General features: G+C 47.7%; 1 protein-coding gene across 3 annotated transcripts in view; it reads left to right on the plus strand.

The window, feature by feature from the left end:
* pcdh11 (protocadherin 11) overlaps positions 1-25,843 on the plus strand; it is a 107,957-nt gene that overhangs the window by 65,814 nt on the left and 16,300 nt on the right. For all 3 annotated transcript variants that reach the window (XM_029847202.1, XM_029847203.1, XM_029847204.1), the window contains one exon: positions 2,248-2,446. In XM_029847202.1, the coding sequence (XP_029703062.1) occupies positions 2,248-2,446 (199 nt within the window). The remainder of the gene's footprint in view (positions 1-2,247; positions 2,447-25,843) is intronic.

Below are 25,843 nucleotides of genomic sequence, written 5' to 3' on the forward strand. Positions count from 1 at the left end.
CCAATAATTAGAGTCACGCAGAGGAGAAGCGTGTTGTTGTAGAGCTGCCAGACGCTTTTGTACCAGACTCTTTGCATTTGCTGGAAGTGGACATTGCTTTGTGTGTCTCTGTGTGTGTGTGTGTGTGTGTGTGTGTGTGTGTGTGTGTGTGTGTGTGTGTGTGTGTGCCTTGCCTGAGATATCAAAAACAGCTGCCAACCCTCTTTGAGAACAAGCAGACATTTAAGCTGCTGGAACGCATTGACAACCACAGCACAGAAGTGTGTCCGTTTGCCAACAAGGTAGTCTCTTAAATGAAAATACTTCAAAAGGAACGGGGGGAAAAGCGCACGTTCTTTTGTCCAGCAGGGGTCCTATAGAGGAAAAGAGAAAACTGCATTTATTGTGAGCGTCGCATACTTGCACGTACAGATAGCTGTTTTTTTTCACCCTAAAAGACGCTAACAAAGGGCTTTAATATCTCACACAAGAGCTGAAGGCTGTGTGTTGTCTGTTTTTCTGTCTGCCTGCTTTTTTTTAAATGTTATTTTTCTTATTTTTGCAGGCATTTCTTTCGCTATCATCCCCTCGCACAGACACACGCACGTACAATAAACTGTAGCCTTGGGATCCAGTTGAATGGAGTAAAGAGAATATTTAGCTAACTGTTTTAACATCACAGTGAAGAAAACCACTCAGTTGTGCTTTCAGGGTGCTAATTGTGTGGATTTAGGTTAGTCAACCCTCCCTGATAGTTCCTAAATGAAGCTTTATTTAGCTGCTCTTTGTTTTTGGCAGCTTGCCCTTCTTTAGTAGCAGCCAGTATTTCACTCCCCTTATTTCCTAAGCGTGATTCAGTCTTATGACAGAACATTAAGTTCTTTATCTGTTGTAGTGCGAACGGAGAATGTTTGAATGCAAGGCAGCATATTGCTTCAACTAAAATAAATAACCTCACTTTTCTGAAAAAACAAAACAAAAGCAGGAGAAATGAAATGAATAAATCCTACTAATAGTAGATAAAGTTGACCGCACTCTTGCCCTTTATATAACCAAATGAAAATGATTGCACTTGTTTCCTTGTTTTGCTCACATTCTGCACGAGCAGGAGGCAGTTTTAGTTTTAACCCAAAAGAAATGCTGCACTTCTGTAAACCACCAGAGAAATCAAAGAGACCTCCACCTTTCAGAACAAGATGCTCGCATCCCAGCAATCCCCCAGACTTTCCAGCTCAGAACCTCAGCCGTCTTCACTTCCTCATCTCCGGTGTCTTAACTCAGAAAGCTGGAAAAATAAAGACAACTGGAACGGCTCCGTTATTATTAGGCTACAACTTATTAAATTGGTTCTCTGAAATGACTCATTATAGACGCAAGTGATGAGAACTCAGTTTTTGGGGTTATGAGGCCGATCTCACAATTAGTCTCGCTGGTGACAGGATGCGGGTTTGGCATATTTTCCCGCTCTAGCAGGTGAAGCTAGCAGGTCCAGCACATGTGTGTCATGGTAGCACCCACTCGAAACCCCTGAGACGATGCGCAACCGCTTCGGTTTTCACTGATAATCCCGTTTGCTGTCAAGAGCAACCTTTCAAATCTTTCAATAGATTACAGATAACGGAATTCATGAAAACAGGCGGTGGCGTCAGAGTCTGGATCAATGGCGACCTCAGTTTAGTGGCTCGCCAAGGTTCCGTTCGAGGTCGGTCCGAGCTCTGAGCTCCTGATCGGAGGTTCGGGCCTTGGCAGGGAAAGCAATTTCAATTGTTGCCCTCAGAATTAAATACAACATTTTCAAACTGTAACGTTTGGTTGCTTTAGAAAAGCGTGTCCTTGTTCTTTTCTCAACGTTTCCTTGGAAGGACTCGCCTCCGTGCCACAGACTTTCAGCAGTTTAAGCGAATGATATAACGGAAAAACGCGACCCCTTTCTGTGTTCTGCCTGTTTTTTGACATTTGGGCCTCGGGCTTTGTTGTGTTTTTTAGCTGATACATTAGGCACAATAAATGCAGCCACGGGGATGAATGTAAAGGATTGCAGCAGGAAGCAGCTTCGTCAAATAGACTAAATAGCTTTAAGTGATGGGAAAAAAGAAGTAAAATGAGCAATTTATTCCGCGCCAGCTCGCTGCCCAAGGCCAACTTTTTGTCCACAGGTATTTTGTTAAAACTCTGACCTTTTTAAATAACAGTAACAAAAAGTTTCTAACCGAATATTTCTTTTTGTTTTAATTTTTTTCTTGCGGCGGTGTGTGGGGGGTGCTTCAGACCCAGCGGCGCGTGACATTCCATCTCCCAGACGGATCCCAGGAGAGCTGCAGCGACAGCGGGCTGGGGGACCCGGAGCCCAGCAGCACAGCCAGCACCGCCCAGACCCTTCCCCTCAGCTTCCCCCAGGAGGAGTACTACGAGCAAACATCACCCAACAGCCGCACTGAGGGAGACGGAAACTCCGACCCTGAATCAAGTGAGTGCCGAGGTTCTGCTTTGGGGAAACGAGTCCATTTGTATTTGTCACTGGCTTTGTTTTCGCAGAGTTTTTAAGGTTATCCTGGATGCGGTTTAGGAGCCGCTTGAGGTGTTTTGTAGACGACACACATGTTTACGTTGAAGTAGGACAGCAGGGCCGGAGCACGCGTGCTTAACCAGGAGAGGGAGATTGGAATGCAGCGAGGGGATGAAAGCCCCTGTCCCAGGTAGCATATCTGCTGTTTGATTTAGGGCCTCTCACACGCCAGATATGCAAATACGTTGGCTTTAATCCAAACAAGCATTTAATCAGCTGTCATTGGGGGGGGGGCAGAATTACATCAAGGGTCTAACTCGCCCGCTGCTGCATTGTGGATGAATTATATAAACGTTGTCCAGCGTGCTGCTCTGGAAGGGGGGGGGGGGGGGCGGTAGAGATTTTACCTTTGATGTTGGAACACCGTTGTGGAGTTGATTCAGAAGACAGCTGTCACTGCGTGGCTTCCTGCCCAATGACGCTCTCCATATATATATAAAAAAAGGGGGGGGTGCACAACTCTGTCCTCATACATATACAAGAGAATTTTTAAAATCATTGCTGAGGGAACTGGTAGAGGTGGAGGGAGGGGGGGTAGTGTAGTGCTGAAGACACACTGGAGAGGACCGCGGCTCTTCCTGCTGTCGAACCGGCGCCCGAGCATCAGCAGCATCTCAATGATGTTGCCCCCCCCCCCTTCTTCAAGGTGACGCTGGACCTCTGCTGCATCCCATTCATATTTAGTGAGGGTTAGCCATGCTGCTGCTCCTCCCAGGCTCAGGTTGGGACAGGCCTCTGCTCCTTCAGCCCCCGTCTACTTTTAAAGAAATTCTCCATCTCTCTTGCTTAGAGCTATCTGTCCAAATAACCCCCCCTCACACACACACACACACACACACCACCACCACCACCACCACTGAAGCAGAGAAAATAAGCAAGACAGGTAGAAATACACTGGTTTGCATATGTCGATATGCTGCGCAGCCATTGTGGCGTAGCTGTAAGTAAGACAAGAGGCCTCGCTGCGTCTTCCTCCCCGCCAGCGGCGCTGACAGGTCCGGGACCGCTTGTCAGCGCGAGCGTGATCACGAATGCATTTGTAAGACGTTAGACAAGATGGGTGACATTCTGGCAATGGCTGCCTGTTCATTTACATGCAGAGGTCCGTCCCACTTGTGATTGTTCTATTTTTGATGACAGGGGTGGCACAAGTTGCAAGGAGGAAAAAGGAGCCGATAGCCTAACCAGCTTACCCGCGTCCCTCCCACACACACACACACACACACACACTTACGGCAGGATTGTGTTAAGTCTCACACACACTCGTCTAATGATGAAACCTCTCCTTCGCCCAGCTGTTCCTTTAATATATTCACCGCGGTGACGGCAGTGATTCATGTGAGCGATGTGCGGTGTATAATTCATTCAGGCAATTGCACATCATCTTTATTAATATTCAGTCACATAAACATCTCATACTTCATGAACTTGTTCAAATAGTGCGCCGATTGCCCAGTTTTATCTCTCCTGGGTAATATTTGTCGAAGCACATCCGTTTTGAACGGAGGAAACTGCTGTGTACTCTGACAAATTCCCACTTTGAAGATGACTGAGCCGCTGACAGTGTAATACCAGGGCCTGATATTAAATGGATCTTCTAAAAGTTTATTTAATTCCATCTGACCTGACGTTTTCTCCGCAATAACCATATCGCAGCATTGGAAACCGAAGCCGGTCTAATTCCTCAGATGTAACAGTCAAAACAAATATTCTAGCAGTCTGGACTTTATTATATCGGAGGCCCGTGTACACATCATATAGGAGATTGGACTGTTTTATATTAAAAATGTGGAGGTGGCTTTCAGGAGGCCTGTAGTCTGTGTGATTTCATTTAAATATAGTTAAAATATGCTCATTCTTTACCGCTATAAAAAAAAGAGAAGAAGCCTTTCATTTGCTGCTGGCAGGAGCCCCTCACATCATCTCTTCACAGCGAGTCTCATCTGACTCAACCAGCTCCAATTCCTCCCTCCAGAAGTTTGGAGATAAACTCTGACTCGGGTTCACAAAGAGAGATGGCTCCTGTGCATATTGACCGTCTCGGAGATGAGCGTATTGGTGACAGGGGGAGGCCTGAGATGGATTAGATATCGTTTTATCAATGAGCAGCAGGCTGGCACGGCGGTGGCAGTCTCTTATCACGCCGTCTCAATTTGTAAAGCAGGAAGAACGATTGGGGGGGGGGGGGGGGGGACTGGAGCGGCGCTCAGAGATTGAAGGGCTCAGAGAGAGTTTCAGAAGTCGTCGGGGATATTGTTTTGTGAAAAGGTGCTTCCGCTCGGACCCGAAAGTCATCCAGCACGTCGCGATGGTCTGTGCCAAAGGCGATTGGATTTCACCGCTCCGGTCGGAACCTGCGTCTTTATTAGAGCCCCAACTCTTGAAATCAAGAGTGTGTGACATTTTATGTTTCTTTTATTTATGAGTTCAGCGTCTGCTCATTTTATAGGCTTTGCCCCCCCACCTCCCCGGGCTCACGTCACCACCCCGCCATCCTTCTTGCGCTGTCACCTCTCTTTGTCACACACGGTACCGAGGGTTTTGGTAGTTCCCTCCTCTGTCTCTACAAATAGATAAAAGCTACGCATCTGCGCCATTAGCATGTGTGTTTTTGGGTCCAACCCTCACACATCTGACAGATGGCTGACAGAACTACACATCCGGAACAATTAGGCCTGATGAATTGTACGTGTCCCTTTTGGCCAAATTTCAACACTTCATCAAAACATCAAAAAGGGGAATGCATAATGAAACGCAGCCGCTCTTCCCTGGAATACCGGGGATGTGTCGGATGCGCTCATTCCGGCTGGCGTTCGCGCGGCGAGCGGCTCGGTGCGGCGTGGTGGCACCCCTCGCACTCGACGGTGGTTCACCTCCGAGGCATCGGCGTGACTGACATTTCCTGGAATCATTCGGAAGACTGTTTTGGATGGAAGACTAAAATCATCCACTTGATTAATCCAGTGTGTCATCGTTGACCTATCTCCTGAACGCGCTGCCCTGTGGATGTTGTTTTTGTTTAAAAATAGCTAATAATATTAAGAAGATGATGATGATGAAGAACGTCTAATAACGTGTGAATTAAACGGGGTTAACCTACCCTCAGGTTCAGCCAACCAGCGCACGTTTTCAGACATTTTTATGTGAAATTGGCTCCAGAGTTTCAGGCTACTCTCCCTAAAACCGGCCTTTATTTTCCTCCTTCATATCTTTCACTTACACCTTTGCTGTAGCATCCAAGCAGAACTGCTGTGCTAGCATGAGCCGTACCTGCGGCTGCGCGATGAAGACACAGATAAAGAGCAATTTTAATCTTGTTTAATTTAATGTTGAGTCTTTGGCAGGCTGAACGGCAATTGACTTAACTGAATGCTGCGTTGCATCTTTTTCCACACACGCAGCATCCTGCCTTATCAATCGATAGCTTTTAAATATAGATCTGACAAATCTGGTCGATGTATTTTTTTGTAATTTCTGCAGCTGGCTTCAACCCTTTATTCCTGGGATGGAAACAGAGCAGTTACTGTCTGATAGACATCTGAACTGCGGGCAGGGATAATATCCGGTCTGCAGGACGTTAGCGCATCTGCTAATGTGTTAAGGTGTGATGAGGCCTTCCAATTAAATTCTGCGATTTGATTATTTGTGAGCAGCCTGTCGTGTTAACATGGTGTCGCTTTAACGTTCTGAACATGAACATGGATGGAATCAACATGTCACCAACTCCAGCCAGCACTAAGCTCACAGACGGAGTGCAGACAGGAGCAAATCCCTCACTCTAAATCCTTTACATTTTTCAAACAATACACATTTTTATTCCCTGGGCCATTCGCAAAATTCTTTCTTCCTCCGTTGTCGCGAGTTGAGGGATTTAAGAGCTTGTGCTTTTGCCCACTCACACAGGCGGCTCACTAAAGGCCGTTGTGCATTAGTCTCTGGAAGAAACGGGAAAACACTGTCGGCCGGATTTTAATCTGTGGCATATGGCTTTCAAATGACCAGCTTACACCTTGTCTGCCTACGATCTAATCTAGCATTAAGATAAGCCGATCCTTTTTAAACACTGCGAGCATAATAAGATTACAGTTTTAAACAGCGCCGCGGTTCATCGTGACGTGACCGACTTTCTGAAGACCGAGTCGCTTCCTAAACAAACACATAACAGTCAAGTTCATATCGTGACATGAACTATTTTATAGAATTATTTTCTTTCGAGGCTTTTACAGCCCATTAAATAGCACATAATATACTGTAAATCCTGATGCCCATCAACAAATAATCAGATTAAGGGACTGACGAGTTCATTCTTTGCCTGGCTTAGATTCTCTTTCATTTGGGATGATTTGATTTGATTTTTTCTTTTTTTTTCTTTTTTACTCATTGAATTTCCAGTTGACTGATTTGCAACTGTTCTTTCTCTCGTGTCTGCTAAAGGGCACTTCCCGTAATCTAGTGGTGCCAAACCATCCCCAGTCTGGCAGGAGGAGACATACTTGCAATCAGATTCCTGCGCATTAGCTTGTAAAATCAGGGAGAATTTAAAACACCTTCCCAGTCCATCAGCTACGAGAGCAGAAGCTAACGTGTTGTGGTAGCAAAAGATGTTTTTAATACCTGCGGAAGTGATGCAAACAACCCCCCCCCCCCTCCCCGTGCCGCGGATTTAGCTGCACTGATCATTCATACGTATGAGCCCAATCTCTGTTTCACTTTGAGGGTTCTCATATGCAATTAGGAGTAATGAATGTGCTTCTTAATTACATTCATTTGTGCAAATTTCCAGTCCCCATTGAATTTTTCTGTGGAAACATTGTGACACTGACCAATGGCGTATCATTTGCAATGTGACTAAATCCATTCAGCGCAGAACAATTAGCTGTAATTAGTGTTACAATGTCATCAGCAACTGTGGGGGTGGGATGGGGGAGGAAGGGGGTGGGGGGGGGTTCTGTGCTGAGCTGACGGGCCAGGGAGAAGAGGACCCTCATTCAGAGAGCTGAGCAAGATGCGGATAATTGAGTGACCACAGGTTAGAATGATGATGAACCGCGAGGCTGTCGGCCTTGATTTCCCGTCTCTATTTATGTAAAGTTGGCGACACGGACATTCTCTTTGGTAAAAGCCCCCTCCCCCCAGCCGCCTTCTCCTCATTCTTACGCCGGCGATGTAACCTTTTACTTCTGTCGGCCCATCTCATCATCGACGGGTGACAAATGAGTAACTTCACCAAAGTAATTACAAATGAGGCGCCTTGCTGTAAGGACACGGCGCTTATTGAAAGATGACAGAGCGCGTTCCTCATTCGGTGACCTTACATCGTGTCAAGTAGATCTTCTGGCTGCTGTGTGTATATTTTATTCATGCCACACATAAAATTGTAATGCAGCATGTTCCTGTTCTCCCAGTCTAATCATTTACAAGATTACATCCTCTGACTTGCGCCCTTTTTTTTTACGTAATTGGCACAAGTTTGCTCCCCGTAGCTAAGTGAATAAATGGGTTTGGTTTTTTTGCAGATTTAGATGGAGAAGAGCATCCAGGCAGACTGGAGCTTTGCTTCCTCAATGATGTTCGACCACCATGTTTGTTTTCTTTGCCTGGCTTCTGAGGGTCCATAGCTGAGTCGTCTGTGTGTGTGTGTGGGTGTGTGTGTGTGTGTGTGTGTGTGTGTTGATAGACTCATCTGCACCATTTGGGATTTGGAGGAAGTGCTTGGTTTTCAGAGGTGAGGTGGAGGGGAACCCTTGTTTTATCTGGTTCAAATGCCACACCGGTAGTCTCTGACAGAGACGAGCTATTGATCGGGAGAAGTCAACTCAGCTCTCAGAGAGCGGTGCCCCCCCACCCCACTCCCACCCCTTCAAACTACTGAAAAGTGTCACGTTGGAAACCGAACCTCCTTTTTTTGCGGAGTATTAGGCCTCCGAAGCCTCCTGTGAAGTCGAGACGGGAGCTTTCCACTACAATCATCCCGATCGCAGGCGGACAAGCCTGAAAACGATATTAAAAGTTCCCAGGAGAATCGATGCTGCGCCACACAGGTTCTCCCTGCTTCTAGATTTCATGGCCAGAAAAAAGGTATATTTCAAAACATGTTCTGCCGCTGATGTACGAATTCATTCAAACAGACAAGCAGAGTTTATCCTGAAGACGCAGGACCGACATCTGGAGTCTGCACAACGAGTCCAGATCCAATAAAAACCAGTTCACCCACATGTTCCAAAAGGGTGGGGGGCCGTGATGGAGGCACGGGCTCGGTGGCGCTGTGGCTGGGTGAGGCATTCCAAGGCACGAGCTTGTGTTTGAATTACCTCCTCTGAAGTTGATAGTATGTTCAGTGGTTCTGTTTTTGGGAGGGGATCAATAGCTGCCGGCTCTGATTGTGCTCCAGGACAATACATTCCCGACTTGGCTGGGATAGAGGGAGACTTCAAACAAGAACCGAGGCTCAAAGGCCTCCGACTGCCGTCCGATTTGTTCTATTACGCCGACTCTGTGATTCCGAAACCGGAACATGTGCCAGGTTGCAAATTACCTCTGAAAGGCTCTCTTCCGAGGAGGTGGAGCCTTTTGAGTCTCGATCACATCAAGCCGATATGATCCCATCACCTTCGAATGTTCAAACCTGAATCCTCTTTGCAGCTGGTCGCGGTCGGCCCGGCGCTCATTTGGCCGTGTAACAAATGGATTCTTGTCCGACGGAAGAAAACAAACCTCGTAATCAAAGCTTGCAAGTCGCTGGAAGTTTGCAGGAAACTCTTCACAGGCCTGGACTCCCCCCCCCCCGCCCAAACATCGCCCCAGAACCGCACCATCCTCACAGTGTGACGAGCTGAGGATGTACCTGCCGGAAAAAGCAGAAACTTTCACTCCCCTCAGAAGTGGGGGGGTGGGGGAACATGGGAAGCCATGAAATATAGATGTGCCCATGTTTTATTCAGGGCCATTTGTTATAGATAGCTTCTTACAGGAATCCCACTTCATTTTTACTTGGAGAACTTGTGTTTGCGCGAACATTTTTCCCTGCAATTGAACTCCCTTTTAGCATCAGCTGACCCCGGCAGGCCCCCACTAGCCGTGGGCATGCGCACACACCAGGCACACACACACACACACACCTCCTGCCCCACCTTCATCCAGTCAGGAGCACCGCGGCAGCGTCCCATTTCGTCGGGGGCATATTTTTGAAACGAGGATGAATCGACTTCAAACACGGGTGCGATGTTTGCGTGGGGGTGGTGGTGGTGGGGGGGGGTCTTATTCAAGAAGCTGCCTATAAATTCTGCAAGAGTCAGAGGTCAGCCTGCTCGGTATTTCAGGAAAGTCATTATTGGGCGTCTGCGAGGTGCCTCGGCTGAAAAGTACAGTGTTGTTTACTGTTAACAGCAGCATTAGCGAAGCTTAGCTGAGGTTAAAGGAAGTGCAGCCCGCTCCCCCCCCTTGAAGATACAGCGCCACAGACGGATTAAAATGCGTGCTCTCGTCTCTTTCTCATTTTTCACATGCAGTGGGTTTCAAGGATAAGGCTGGCCTCTGCTCAGAAGGACTTATTGACCAAAATAACTGTGCATCAATACGTCTCCTGAAGGCTGAGCGGGCCGCAGCCTCACAGAGGTGATATTTTCAACTCTCCCAGCCTTTAATGTTATTGACCCCGCTCGTCTTGATGTGCTGGCGAACGGCGTTGCGAGCGAGGAGCGCTGAAACTTCACTGAACCGAAAGGAGCGCGGTTATTGATGCGTCGGCGTGAAAATGAAGGAGAGGAACGAGAAGGAGGAGCCCCCGGAAAAGGAAAGGAAAGAAAAGTGGGATTTACGGCGCAGATGCCGTGCGGGATGTGAAATGGCGTCCCCGCCTTTTCCGTGCTTTCTTTTCGCACGCGTTTTTGATGACATCCAATTTACAGTGACGGCTGCGGCGCCGCCGTGATGACATCGATGATCTGATGACAGACGGCTACAACCGCGGCGCCATCTGTCCGTACGCCAGGTATTTGCATATTTCACCCCAAACTCCTTATTCATGAGCCGCGCAATATTTCCCTCTGAAATCATCAATTTCACGAGCGCGGGCATAAAATCGCAATAAATCTCACAAGTAATAATTCACATCCGGCCCGACCTCCCACGCGTGGAAAGGAACGCTCCCGAGTTTCCCTGGAATTACAACCTGTTCATTCGCTCAGATGAATGGGTACAAAAGATGCGAGGTGTGTTTTCATTACCAGTGTAATTCAATCCACCTGACCAGCCCCCCCCACCTTAAAGAAGGACCCCTTCCCCCGTCCAGTCAACACACGCGCTGACTGGCTGATGAATTGGTATTCACAGACAAATGGGTCACTTCAGAAGCCACTCACAGGCCGGTAACTCTGACAAATGAATAGGGCGCTGGTGGGGGGGGGGCTGCCGGACATGCTAGGCCTAACGGAAAATGACGGAGGGAGACGTCAGACGGGCTTGACAGGGAACACTTAAACCCGGTTATCGCGGAGCCTGTGCAGCGAGCGGGGCCGCGGCGCTCTTCACACCCGCCGCGGTCAGCACGGAGCAGCAGCTCATCTTGATGTGTCCGCAGTGACCTGGAGGCAGCTCGCGAGGTCAGTCAGTTGTCCACCCCCCCCTCACACACACACACACACACACACACCTCCACCCTCGCGCTGACTAATCCAGCGCCTGCACGACAGGGAGATGCTGGGAATACGCGGCCCAGATCGAGAGAGCGGACCAAGAGCCGTGTTTCTGAAGCAGCTCCATTTATGGTCGTGGTGTTACACACTATATACGGACTCATATGAGGGAATAATCAACCGCCGCCTGGTTAAAAACCCCCAAACCTTTAACAATTTATAGCCTTTTCAAAGTCTGTGCAGTGCCTGGTGGCATCACAGGCAGATACGCTGCAGATCTGGACTCTTTGGATGCATCCCTTGGTGTTCGTTTGAGATGGAATGAGAGAGCGAGAGCGAGTCTGCTGGAAAGAGCAAAGTGTTTGGAGAAAATAGAGTGGAATGTCTCCCGAAGCCAGTTCCAGGCCGGCTGCGGCAGAAAGGGCTTTGTTATGATAAAATCGGGGCCTCTCGGAGCGTGCCCTTGATTCGGTGGTTGGCTTAACGCGGCAGGTCACCGGGGGGGTGGCAGATGTTGTCTCCAGGCGCGACCCGCTGCTCCGGCTCCGGCTCTGGCTGGTGTCTCCCAGGCTGGCGTGGTAAAGGTGCAGTAAGCTGTCATTCGGTCGCCACGGGCCGGCGCTGGGGATGCCGGGCACGAGCAGATATGCTCATTTTGAGCCACTGAGGTATAATAATTGATGATCAGCCCTGCTGTCACATCTGGGAGCCGCTGGTCCGTGCTATAATATCCCCTTGATGCGACACATGGTGGTGTTGGAAGACGTGCCACCGGGTGTCACGCCGGCTTCTAGTCCATAAATACTCTCTCTTCTCTGATCTTTACGGATATAAATATTTATACAGTTTCTTCTTTTTTTGCTTTATTATTTTGCTGTGGTAAATTTTGCAGTGAGAGAAAGCAGAGATAAAACTGAGCCTGCAGTCTAACAGGCAGCAGACCTCACACGGCCGGCAGTTTTTGTTCTGCGAAAAAAAGCAATAGGTCCATTTCGCTAACCGCTCCTTTTAATGAATCCGCGGCGAGGGTGGAAGGATAAATGTTCCAGTCCGGCTTCGTGTATTTGAAGCTTAAAAACTGACCTACTTTTCTCTGCTCATCCGCATAACTTCTCCTCTCTGCCACAAAAAAAAAAAACAAGTAGAAAATAAAGAAGAAATATCTTTGGTGGCCCAGCTAATCAGCACCGATGCAGGAAGTACAAACGTAGCCGTGAAAACAGGCGCCGACACTGCGGGCGCGCACGCACCAGTCAAACAAAACTCCCACGTCGTGCCGTTGTGATAAAGCCAGAATCTCCAAGACAAAACGCCGCTATTGACGAGCTAAAAGTGTTTGAAGGCCCCCACAACCGCTAAATCAGCGCGGTTTAGTGGCTGCGACGGATCAAGCGCGGCGTCCGAACATAAAGCCCCTCCGAAAACAAATCGTCTCGGATTGGCGCCGCTGCTTTTCAAACGTAACCCGCCCGAGCGGGGGGAAAAAAAGTTGGAATAGATTTCAAAATGGTCAATAAGCTGCCATTATTCCATCCACGCCGACGAACATTCAAGCTAGCAAGCGGCTTTGTCTGCTAACAACAAAAAAAGACCGTTTGTTGTCATTGTTTGCCGTCAGTGATCCGATCAGATTTGAATGCACCGTTCAGCCTCATTGATTTCAGTTTACCACAGACTGTGTTGAATGAAATATTGTTCTCCGCCCCCATCGGTGGCAATTACCCAACAATGAGAGCTGGATGTCGCGGCGTATGAGAAGCTCTGGTGTTTGTGAAATGTGGATTTCGGGCTCCTTGTCATGTGACGCGTGCTAGCGTACCTGATCAGGTGCAGCAGGGACGGGGCAGCGTGCTCTCCAGCGGCCGCTCATTTACTTTAATACACTTACACGCCCACGTCCAGGCCCCACAATGCATCTGGGGACAGAAATGTAATCACGGGCGGCGAGTGGATGCTGTTTTTGTTATTGTTTTCCCTATCGCTCGGAGCGGCACATATATTTTAGCCGTGTGTTATCTTCACACTTTATGGCAGCAAAAACTATAGGCTGGGTAAAAACTGCAGCCTGGCCGGGCTTCTGTTTATGCTCCGTCCTCAAAGTTGAGTAATATGTTTTGGCATCAAGGTCAGGAACGCAAATAAGTCCAAGCAGCATCTTATGCTAAAGATTTGTGACTCTGTGAAGCAGTAAAAACAAGCGCGGGTCCACTTTAGGACCTAAAAGTTTGTGTTTTTTTCCCCCTCCCAGCTAGAATTGCAGTTTCCAGCGTCGGGTGATTAATATTAATTTTACTTCCGTGAATTCGGAATGTGCATACTTCCACAGAAGCCAACCAGAATCCATCTGTCTTACCTTCGGAGCATCTGCCGTAGCTTAGAGGGCCGTCCACCTCACGAGTCACGGGGACTCGGGACATCTGTCCTAACAGATAGAAAATCAGGATCGGGCCATCCATTCTGTTAGCGCTCCGCTGAACTCTGTCTTATGTTCACCATAATTTGCTTTTGCTTTGCTGCTGCGCCCCAGAATATTGCTGCGCTGCAGCTCCGACAGAGTCCGCCCGGCTGTAATGCGTCCCTTTTCGGCCATTGTGCGAGCCGATAATTTGATAAACCCTTAGCTGTAATGGCTGCGCTGCACCCTGATAAATGTGGCTAATATGACACGGGACAAAGGATTTCCCTAATAATTTCTGAAGAGGAGTTTGGCTATTAGGATGATTTGATATTTTCCTCGGAGAGCACATTTGATCTGCCGGGAATTTAATTTGTTTGCGTCGGCGTTGTTAACGCGGTAGCGCTAGGCTTTCTCCACGTATTGTCCCTGTCCTCACCGCGCCCGTTTGTAGACGTGAACCACGCACCGGGATTTGTTCGGGCGTGATTTCCCTCTCAAACGTGCTTTTTTCCTTCTTCTTCTGCAGTCAGATACACGGCCTACATTCTACAGGAAACAACCTAAAGCAGGATTAGAAATACAAAGTGCTCCCTATTTCCTATCTCCTCCAATAACACCATATGCTCTTTCCCTCCTGCCAGGCGAGGGCCCTCTCCACTGCACACGCATTATTCATAATATCCTCTTATACATTCTTGAAAACACAAATCAGAATATAGTTAGCCAAAGTGACCATGCAGTGACCCAAAAAGCCACTCAGCCGTCCCTCCTGCTCTCATCTTGCTTTCTCTCAATCTTCTGAGGGTAAACGCGTCAGCTCTTCCTCACATGCTAAAATATGCAATCTGTGCCTCCCAGTCTATGAGCGAGTTTTGGGTTAATCCTCATGAATATGTGACTTTGTCTGCATGAATAAATAAAACCTGCTCGCTGGGTAATTGAGGTGCCGCGCCACTAACAAATGAGGACAAGGTTTATATGTGGGATTTTACCCCCCCCCCCCCTCCTGATGCAGCTCTATGGTGCTTTAAACGACATTACCAAAAGAATGTTGATCCTGCGTGTTGACTGGAGATGACACCAAGATCCTGTAAGGTCTTTGGGGGTCGTTTTGGGGGTAAATGTGCTGTTTGCTCACGTAGCATCATTAGCATTTCAGTATGATTGCATTTTTACATCCACGTGGAAGGCTGACACACACACGTGCATGTGAGGGAACAAAAGTCTCAATCTGTTTTCAGAAGAAAGGAAACTAAAGGAACGGGGCTGCAGCAGAAACCTACACACCCAAGGTCATCCATGGCTACAGCACGGCCGCTGCTATCCTAAGTGCCGACCATTATGGTTAATTTTGCGTCGCGTGCTGAAGCGTTTCCATATGTCGAGCCTTTCATCGGAGGGCTCCATCCCAAGGACTGGGCACTTTGGGATTTTGCAAAACAGCACCTCCAATAATTGGTCCGAAAAGCCCAAAAGTGCTTCAGTATGTCAGCGGGAACCTCAGCAGCCAGGCTATGTAAACATTTATGCTAACAGTGTCTTAGTAATGGATGGGGCTAAACATTCACACATCGTTGCATTGCTACCTTTGTGGGGACTCCAGCTCCTTACCCACACCCAGACCAGTCCAGCCAGGCCCCCGACCCTAAAACCCTAGACCTTAAACCATGTTTCAATCCCTTTGATGTTGCGTGGACAAGCTGAGCTAATAACTGTGTCCTAACTTTGCCAGTAGATTGAGTATTTTGGCAGCCAACACACACTCACAGAATACGAGGTGCACGTAGAAAACTGTTGAAGAGAAGAACGGGGAGCCGAGAGAGTGGAGGTGTTTGGAGAGGACACTCCTGCGGCTCTCCTCACTTCTTTTATGCCTCGATCCTCCCGTCTGTGACCTGAGAATTGATCTCAGCACGCCATCTTGAAGGATGTCTCAATCCTTAAAACGCAACTGGTGGAGGGGGGGGGCGAAGCGAGGCGGCTGCCAGAGGTGCTGTGAGCAGAGACGCGCAGACGGAGTCTTTTGCCGGAGTCTTTTCAGGGCCAGTGACATCAAAGCAGAGTGACATGCAGCTGGAATGTACAAACTGTGCTCAGCAACAGGACACTGCAAATGTTCCTTTTGATACTGTGGTTCAACAACTCTGTATCATCATCCATATTCATGCTAGGACAGCGAGCTGCTGTCAAGGGTTTTTGGATGTTTTTTGTTTTCATTTTTCTGGTCTCTCTCTGATGAGTGAACAAATTAAATTATGACGAAAGCTAACGAAGCAGGATGGATCCTGCACATGTAGCTAGCGGTGCTGCTGGTGCGCTAAAACTTTAGCCAGCATTGTACATCAGCTAGGTGACACTGCTGCTCCGAATACTGCGCGAAAACATCACGACGACTTATCTTACTCCATTTGTAGCGCAAAGATATCGGGGATTCGCCAATAGCACCGACAGTTCTCGCACTCTTTAGAGGTTAATGGCGATGAATGCTGCGGTGTTTGTGCTCTGAGCATCGTAGCTGCACGGAGGCGGCGACGCGTAGCTGGATGTTGAAGGATGTATCGGTCCGTTTGTTGCTAATACGTCAATATTGTTAGCGATCTTCCAAATGTGCTCTGTATCTTTCAGTGAGAACATGTGGGCCTTATTTTTCTTAAACATTTAAGGCCCTGTGGTGTTTTCCCTTTAGGCCGATGTGTCTCCTGTCTGACACGCAGCCCATTATTAGCTTGAAAATGCGTGACTGCAAAGCCAAACGTGCTTTGACATTTGCCGGATGGAAATTACACATTTAACAGTTTTAGATATCCTTACTTGAAAATCACAGCAGCTGCTCGCGCTCTGATTTAATTTACCTAAACGTTCGGTGACATTTGTGCATTTTCGTTTCTTTGTTTTTGTATTTATTTATTTTTTTATACATGGCAACCAGAAAAAAGCAGCTCGTCCTTTTATATTTGCTTTTAGGCACCATATTTAATTGCTTTTTTCTTTGAGAGACACAATTCACTGAATTCACACATTAATCGCTGTTTTTGTTTAAATAAATGCACAAATACAGCAAATATGTCTGAAATTGTTGTGTGATAACAACATTCAAATGCTGCAAAAACTGCCCGAGAGCTATAAACTCTTCGTAATAATGCACCCAGAAATTGGATGACATCAATATTTAACCGATTAATAACTTTGTTTCCTTTAATGGGTCACAAATCAGAGGCGACAGATATTAAACTGAGAAATAAAAGGCTTAAATGATAGCGCTTGTGTGTTGATTTCTTTCTTTCTTGAAGCCCCCCTGGCTATTTCTGCATTTGCGAAGCGACTGACAGAACAATTAACTCCTTTTACGTCAGGCGATGACAGTTCGGCAGCTCTTACCGACACACGCATCCACTGTAATACTCGTATCGCATGATCGGATGTCTAAAAAGTGCCCCTGGAGTGACGCTAGCAAACCAGAGCAGGACGGTTGCAGCTTTTAGCCGTCATCTGCGGTAGCAGAGCTCTCAGGTGTTCGATATCCCACCAGGGCTAGCATTGAGAAGTGCATCGATTTCAGCGGGGTCTTCGTTGCCAGTTCTGCCCCGTCTGCCTTGTGCCTGACCCACTTATTTTCTCATCTTTCCTTTTTTTTCTTCCTCTCCCTCTCTCAGGAGAGTTACGCTAGCACACTGCTTTTCCCATTACAGTGGGAGTGGGTACAGGCCAAATATGATTGCACTGCAAACTCTGCCTCTCTCTTGCACTCATTGTCTCTTTTTATGACTCTCACATACTCATGCACACACTCACACACACATGCACACACACACACACACACACACACAGGCCCTGTCTACATGGATGAGTTAGGGGACACCAGTTCAGTTAGCCAACAAATAAATCACCAGACAAATTGACAAATATGCCACAGGAGAGGTTGTCTTTAGAGGAGTCGCTGAGCAGTGCTATAAGGATTTCTGCCACGACGGATATCGACAAAGCAGTAACTTTAAAAGAAAAACTTAATTCTGCAACACTCGGGGCCGCGTCGTAACTAATCCACATTAGCGCTCCCTTGTTTTCCACGAGCTCGAAAACTCAGATGTCGATTCGGTGCTATTTTAACGTGGGCCTTGAAGTAGCGGAGATGCGATATTTACGGTCCGGAGGCTTGACCTCTGAGGGGTTTTAGTGTCTCCCTTCACCCCAGCAGAGACACCATGCTGGGTAAATAAGGCCACCCGCTGGGCAGCCTTGCTATGAAACTCAATCTCTACATAATTTATCGGGGCGATATACAGTCCACTGCGGAGAGGATGCGTACCCTAAAACGCTGAGTCGCATCTGCGGAGACGGCCTTCGGCGAGCGCGCATCCTGCTGATGCTTCGCCCGACGTCGAGCTTAGAGACACAATGAGCTCCAAACTCCCCGACATGTAACGTTTGCAAAGCGCTCTGACTGAAACGTCTGTCGCAGGCAGTGAAGTCCCACAGCTAGCCCGAGGCAGCCACATGTACTCCGCTGCCAGCCGGCGCCGTTCTGGGACTCGGTCTAGTGGTGTAACTATCTCCAAATCTGTGTTTTTCACCATCCTGGTGTCGGAGGAGCTCGGGGACTCTTCCCAGGCTTAATAAACCTGGTTCATATCCAACCTGTGAATTTACTACAGTCGTGACATCACGGTCGACGGTATAGATGACGGAGGGGCGCTGGAGTCCCTCCCAACAGGTGAGAGGCAGGAGTCCATGCGGGACTGGGCCCCACTCCATCCTAGAACACACATTTTGACTCACACACTCACGGTAAAGAGTCTGCAAACAACCTATTGTAACCCAGACAAAGGGGAGCGTGCGAAGAGAACCCTGAAGCCAGAACCTTCTGGCTCCAAAGTGACCGTGCTCGCCACTGCCCCAGTAATGAGATTAGCCTTTTTTGATGATTGCGTCATCTCCCAACGCCTCGCTATCATCTGCATAGAGAGAACTCTCTGTGCAATACGCCAGGCAATAATCAGATTTCACCGTGCATCAGCCAAATTCAAAGATGATGATTTCCTTTGTCTTTTAGGAAGGAGACCCAGAGCTGAACCTGCGTGTTCTCAACGCGCTGATCTGATTCCTCTGCGGGCTTCGTCGCAGGCTCCCCTTAATTTATTGTGTTTGCGGCTGTCATACATTGAACCCACCGCACAGGGAACGGTGAATTCTTCAGACTGTTGGAGTCCAAATGGAGGCGCTTCAGACTGAGAATGAAAACCTGAAGCTCCTCAGGTAGTGCACTCTCTGATTCTCCTCTCACGGCAACATTTGCATTTTTCAGCAGAGGCAGGATTTGAGCAAAGAGTGTGATTGCTCTCTTTGCTAGTTAAATGTTTAAAGAAGACGTGCGATTTGAATGCCGCAGAGCTCATCAATATGAAATTGGATGGCTAGAGAGAGACAAAATGTGAGGAGGCGTCGCACATGTCGGGGCCAGATGCCACCAAACTACCTTTTCCACTGTGGAACAAGAGAATTTAACAAACAAAAAAAGGTGGGACACGTTGTCAAGGACATAAATATATACAAAATGAAGAGAAATTCTGTTTTTTATGAGCGAGTGATGAATAGTAATCCATATATACTTAAAAACAAGTGGCCTAAGGAGTTATTGAAAAATGAAGTGTTTGTAAGACTATTAGGATAATTAATCCACTCTGCCAATCAGCTGCGTGTGCGTCCAGGCGGGCTGTGATGTCACTTCATGACAGGAATAAACAGGTCTGCTAACTAGCAGGAGTCATTACGCATGCATCTAGGGAAAGTCTGAGCTTTTTGTTTTTCACTCAGAATAAAAAAATAAACCTCAATAGCAATCACGGCGCCGCTAAAGCCCCCCCGTTGTGTCCCTCCCCCCCAAATCCTGCTGCGCTTCAAGATGTGTTGACAGCAGCAAATTATTAAATTGCATTTTTCCACTCTCAAGGGTTGTCAGCTGCTTTGCAACAAATGGAATTTCATTTCCCAATATAATTATGATTATGAGGGGGAATTTAAACCAGCGGAGTTAACGCCAGACAAATACGGCTTCTAAAAGCAAACAAAAGGGGCCGCGCCGCTCCGCTCCGCAACTTATCACCCCCCCCCCCCACCTTCCTCCTGTCACCCCGACCCAAATCTGACTGTTAATCAAGCCGCGTCCCAGCGCAAACGCTGCTCGGCGGAAAGAACTCATCCGCACGGGGAGACAGTCAGAGTTCAATAGACTTCCTGTCAGGGCTCCTTCAGCTGATAAAAGGCGGCGGCGGCGGGGCGAACGGGAGCCATTTGCAGAGTTGACACATCCCATCATGGATGACTTTAGCATACCTGAGAGCTGCTCTCCCAACCTCCTGCAGTGATAAAGCAGCCCTCTGAACCCCAGAGAGGTCAGGCCGTGCAAATGGCTGCCGAAGCCCAACAGAACTTGACCGGCCCTGTTAGCAACACCCACGGTCCAGCCACAACGTTTGGACGGTTCTAATAGACTTTGCTGCTCCCTGAGTTCCTTAATAACAAACTTGGCTGATACCCTTAAAAAACAAATATTTCTCCCTGCAGCTGAGCCCTAGATCAACCTTGACTCGCCCCCCCGACTTTTCAGCGCCGCTTCCAGAGAACCAAGACGGCCAGCCTCTGATCTGCGCCTCATTATGGTGGGTTTTCCTGAAACCTCTGCTGCCTTCAGTGGATGTGAGCCATTACAGCGTTCATGCCCCCAAGTCGATGTGGGCAAAAGAAATAAATAAATAGAGGACGGCCAGAAGAGAAAGTGAGAAATGAATGAAAAGTTATTCTTTCCAAGCCTTTGGATCCGTTTCAGTGTTAATGAGCTAACGACTTCCTGTAAATAATAGAGTCCCTGAATGTGCTCTAGGAGACATGTTTATGTACGTGGCAAACATAAAGCATCACTCGCTGAGCCTTTGCTATCCCATAATCAAAGAGGGCGCTAGCGGTGATCCCAGCGGTCGGGGTGCCAATCACACACCTGCACGGTTTTTGTTTCTATTTAATTGTTTTTTAGTTGTTGTTTTTTTTACATTTCTTTGTTTTTTTGCTTCACTGTTGGTTTGAAAAATTCTTGGATTGAGGAAAATCCTCTTTAATTTTTATTTTTGTATGTCCTGCAGCTTGTTGCCTTGACAACAGGCTAATCCGTAGAGCGCCCAGCAAGACCGCTGGCCCGTATAGAATACGTGTGCAGGCAGACACACAGGAAATGCTAATATCACCTGGACCCGAGTGTCTGATGTCTGCTCACTCTGATCTCCCCTGGAATATTTTGTTGATGTTGTGAAGTCACAGTTTCACACACTGTCGACATGTGTGTGTGTGTGTGTGTGTGTGTGTGTGTGTGTGTGTGTGTGTGTGTGTGTGTGCGCCCGTTTCACCAGTGGACTGGCAATCAGGACCAATGATTGCACACTGCCCTTGAAAAAAGAAAAATCTATTCCCCTCTTTGACTCAGAACAGCTCGAAACCTTTTTCATCAACTCAATATTTTTGCCGTACACGTGTTGCTATAGATGAACAACAAACACAGATTTTGTTGAAACACGCACGTCCACAGGTGTAATCCGCTGCTTCCTCCCATCCATCCATCCATCCATCCGTCGTAGTCTTCTTTATGATGCTGGGACCTTGATGTGATTCACGGATGATCACCAGATCAAAGAAGTAGGAAACAAGTGTGTTCTTTGATCAGGCCACGACATCGAAGCCTCGAAAAAGCCGTTCTTTGTGTTCGGAGCTAATGCGCCAGGCTTTTCATCCACGCGTCTGCTGATCTGTTCTCTGTCTGGAAGCATTTCAGATCGGGCCGGCTCTTTTTTCTTACCTTCACTGACGGGTTTCGACATGTAAACTTAAGTTAGCTGTATCTAACCTGTCAGAGCGAATTTGTAAGCAGCTAACGTTTCCGTCTCCGAGCTCGAGGAAAGGAGGGGAAGCCTGACAGCCGAAGTGGAGGTGGTGGCGTGGTGGTGGTGGTGGTGGTGTGTGGGGGGGGGGGTTACCAAACATCTCCACATACATACATAATGTTCCATTCCAAAAAAAAAAAATGTCAGAAACGTTGCCACTCCATTGGGTGTGTTGTGCTTGGTTGAGAGGATCCCTTTTGTCCACAGCCTGGACTACACCGAGCAAGTCCACATCGCCCTGTTAGAGCGGGCGATTTAGTAGAACGGGCCCCCTGAGGAATCCATTTACCTTTGCAGAGCTCAAGCGTATTGGAATAAATCCATCCGCTGATGAATTACCCTGATTTTTCTTCCTACGAGGAACTTTGGGCAGCTGGGAAAAACAGGACGTCCAGCATCGAGCCGTAGCGGCTTTATTGATTGACGCTGCTGAGCGGCGAGATCGCTGTCCTACACCGCGTCCGACACGACCGGTGGAGATCCTGCGAGTTTTTCCATAGCCGAGGCAGGTTTAACTCATCGGCAGGAACGGGATCCCCGGGGGACGGGAATGCATCAAGGGCAGGTGTGAGGAGACGGTTGAACCGTCACCTCTTCCCGCCTCATCCCGACCTTGGGAGGAGGAATCGCTCATGCTGCTCAGGCTCAAACCTTCGTTGCTGGATCAATCTGGTGATGTATGGCGTGTTTGGCAGCAAGCTCAGGATAGAAGCTCAATATTTAAGACGAAGCCAAAGCTGAATTGGAATGTTGAATGTTACTTATTTATTTATGCTGAAATGAGATTATTAGAATTCTGCCATTTTACGAATATAACCGAAAAAATCTTGTTGTCGTAGCAGTTCTAAGTTGGCGGTTTGTAGATTTTAAAGCTATTTTCTCTCTGAGGATCCCTCTGTCGATCTTATTTGTTAATTCCGTTGACCCCCGACAGGCACATGTTAGTAAATCTGCTCACACTGACTTGGCAACTGGATGTGGATTAAAGGCGGCATGCTTGTCAAAATTCCATCTGCTCTGATGATCCATAAACAACGCTCGTTCCCCGGGCTTGGAAATTCCTCCTCCTCTGGAAACGCGTCCGGAGGAAAGGGAGCAAGACGTGCGTTTTTCTTCGGCCGCTCGCTTCATTTGAATTCAGTTCCGCTCCTGCAAACAATAAATAGTGATTTCATTACGCGGTGAAATTCTGACTGTTGGACCGGTAAACACAGAATATGACAAGTCAACCTGGAAATAATTCCGTCTGTGCATGTTCCGTTTGTTAGTGATTAACCTTTGTATTTGATTAGCGTGGGGGTGCACACAATTTAAATTTAAAGGGATAATTCACCTCAGAATGCTAAATCCACTCATTATCTCCTTAGCAGCATCCCTCATTCAGAGTTTAAGAGGAAAATCAAACACGTTAGCCACCCTGCTGTTAGCATAGCGGCTCAGAAATACTCGGCAGGTTTCTTCATTTTTGTTGAAACCACCTTGAAGTGGTTGGCTCCGCTCTGCCACGCCGCCGCCTGTACTTTTCTAATCAATAACAAGCTGTCAAAATAGATTATATTCAGATCTTCCCTCAGAAATCAAGGAGGAAAAGTCCAAATGCGACCGTCTGGCGGGATCGATCGGAGCATAACGCCGCGTCCTCACAGCGTGAGCGCGGACGCAATATGTGCGCGGACACAAGTGACGAGGTGTCGCGCGCGGAATAAACATCAACCAGGTGGTGGTTTGAAAATATTTCACCTTTGGACGAGCAGACGTTAGCAGATGGCGGGCCTTTCGGGTCCGCGGCACAGTGTCGACCACCAATTACAGTCCAGAGGGGAGCAGGACGGCGGATAACCTCCATCTCACGCCTCCATCTGCTGAATCCTGAGCAAGAACAGCGCATGCAGACATGCAAAGCCACACAGGAACATCTTGTAAGCCTGATGGAAAAAATATATCAAAGGTGAATGGGGGGAACAGTTCATTGTTTTAAGCCTGCCCCCCCCCACCAAAGGCCCCAGCTTCTACATCCGTTTGATTTTTACTCTCGGCTGGGAGAAATGATGGTCGAATAGTGTCTCTAACAACAATAAGTCCCAGTTTGAATGTAAGCTGCACCAAAGTCAGTGAAACTGTCACTTCTGAGGGTTTCAGCGTGGATTTCCCACCTTTGGTGCGAAGCTGTACCCTGACTGTCTGGAGGACACTCAGTCAGAGTCTCCGTCTGGCTACTGGGACGGTTTTCAAAAACAAAGACAGGCCTTGGAACGGCCGGGCGCAGCATTTGTTTGGTAAAGCTGGCCAAGCCTTTTGTCCTGGTAAAACAAAGTGGTTTGACATGTTCTGTACATTAACCAGGATTCAGAAAAGGGGGTTTCATTACAATGGGCCCATCTAAATCCTATTGTGGCAGAACCAGACAGTGTTCTCAAATAGAAAAGGAATGTTGTGTCTAATTGCAGCTCCTTTATCCTGCGACTGGGCTTAATCTAGCTCCATTCAAGCCCCGCGCTAATCACAACACAGTCTGCGGCGCCGAATAAGCAGAAAGCATAATTCAGGCTATTAAAATCACAGGCATTGACCCATCGACAATATGAGCTGCGCAGAGAGAGCGGACTCGGTCCGTCCTGCTAAATCTGCAGATTTGGAAGGTAGGTGTTGAAAATGGAACATCTATCTCGTCAGTTTTCAGAGTGGGCGGCTAGCTAGCTCACAGGACTGAGACACCAGTTGGTTCTGCTCATGTCACGGCCGCGGGACGTCGGGTCGTGCCCCCGCTCATCGAGGCTGTCACATATCGTTAATCCTGGGTCCGCCGGGCCGCACTCTGTTGTTTTTGGACATCTCTGTCCAGACAGACCTCGCACGCTTCTAATCTTCATTCGACCTCTTGTGATCAGACTGGTAATTAAATGGAATCAAGCCTCTCAGACTGTGTCTGAAGTTGTGTTCAGGCTGTGATCTGCATATTTTTCACACCCTCTTGTCATTATGAGGAGGGCGACCGCTCCAAGAGAGGAAAAAAAAACAAAAATCGACCGTCTCTGTGAGCTTTTCACATCCTGACGGCAGAAAAGGGTGAAAGTGACGCTGCGTCAGGCAGCAAATAGCAACATCAAGGAGATTAGCTGGAGCATTACTGAGGTCTTATCATTTCAGCAGAGCAAGAACACACGCACGTGCCCTCTACTGGCAGATCAAAGCAGAAAATAAAAGCCAAAATGAAAGAAATCACTGACTAATCGACTGGCTCCTTATGTCATAGAATGTGTCTCAACTTTCTGCACCATACGTATTTATATATGTTAAAAAGTTCGTTTTTATTACCGAAACTCCCCATCCAGCTTTCAGAACTTAGAAATTTAATTAATTAAGTGTTGCACGTTAATAAGCAAGAGTGGGCGCATGTGTACAGGCAGGAGTCAGAGTTTAGAGGTTCTTTTTTTTAAATGCCAGGTTTTGATCTATGTTTTTCTGCTCTTGGGGGGACCAGCTGAAGGGAAGAGGTCTATAATTAGGTGTGGGTTTATAGGCTGTGTCATGATAGTTTATGTTTCCTGCAAGAAAGAAGAAACAACAGTCCTGTAAAGCGTCTGACGGTCAAATTTCAAATGCAAACTGTTGGGATAATCAGCTGCCACCACAGCTCAGAGGCTGTAATCTGTCATCAGCCACGCTCTCCCTGCACCACGTCCCCGCTCAGACCCCGACAGCAGCCGCATTGATCAGTGCAAAGGTTATCAAGCACTTTCCAGGGAGAGCCTTTTATTTTTCCACCTATAACGAACAAATATATGCATAAACAATCCGTTTATTGGCCGCGGTCATTGACAACCCTGTGATTGAGTGGGAATTGCATTACGAGGGGGAAAAACTCATCGTTATTGATTAAATTAAGAGGCGCTCGTGGGACGGGGGGGGGGCAGATGCACGTAGCGGCGGAGAGAAGAGATCCAAAGGAAAACATCTCCAATGTGATTCACCTGTAGGTCGTGCCCGGTGTTCATCTGTGAGTAACTGAATAATAAATGGTTTTTGGACGCCATTAAAGAAAAAAAACAATGTTTTTCTCTCAGTTTTATTTATAGTTAATTTAATTTATTTACAGCCCCCCCCCCCCCCCCCCCTTTAATTGATGAATCAGGCATGGATCATTCCTTTCCTTTCTCGAGGAGGGGAGACAGCATTCTACTTTATGTTGTTATTTTCTTTTTCTTCCCCCATTAAAACCTGAGAAAACATCAAAGGCGGAATGATTTAATTAACAGTATGGAGAGTCTGTGTACGGCCGTCTGCATCCTGCAAATTACTCTTTGCTGAGAATAAGAGACTTATCGGGCCCGCGCAGACATCG

The sequence above is a fragment of the Takifugu rubripes genome, chromosome 14 (genome assembly GCF_901000725.2).
Source record: "Takifugu rubripes chromosome 14, fTakRub1.2, whole genome shotgun sequence".
Classification (NCBI taxonomy): Eukaryota; Metazoa; Chordata; class Actinopteri; order Tetraodontiformes; family Tetraodontidae; genus Takifugu; species Takifugu rubripes.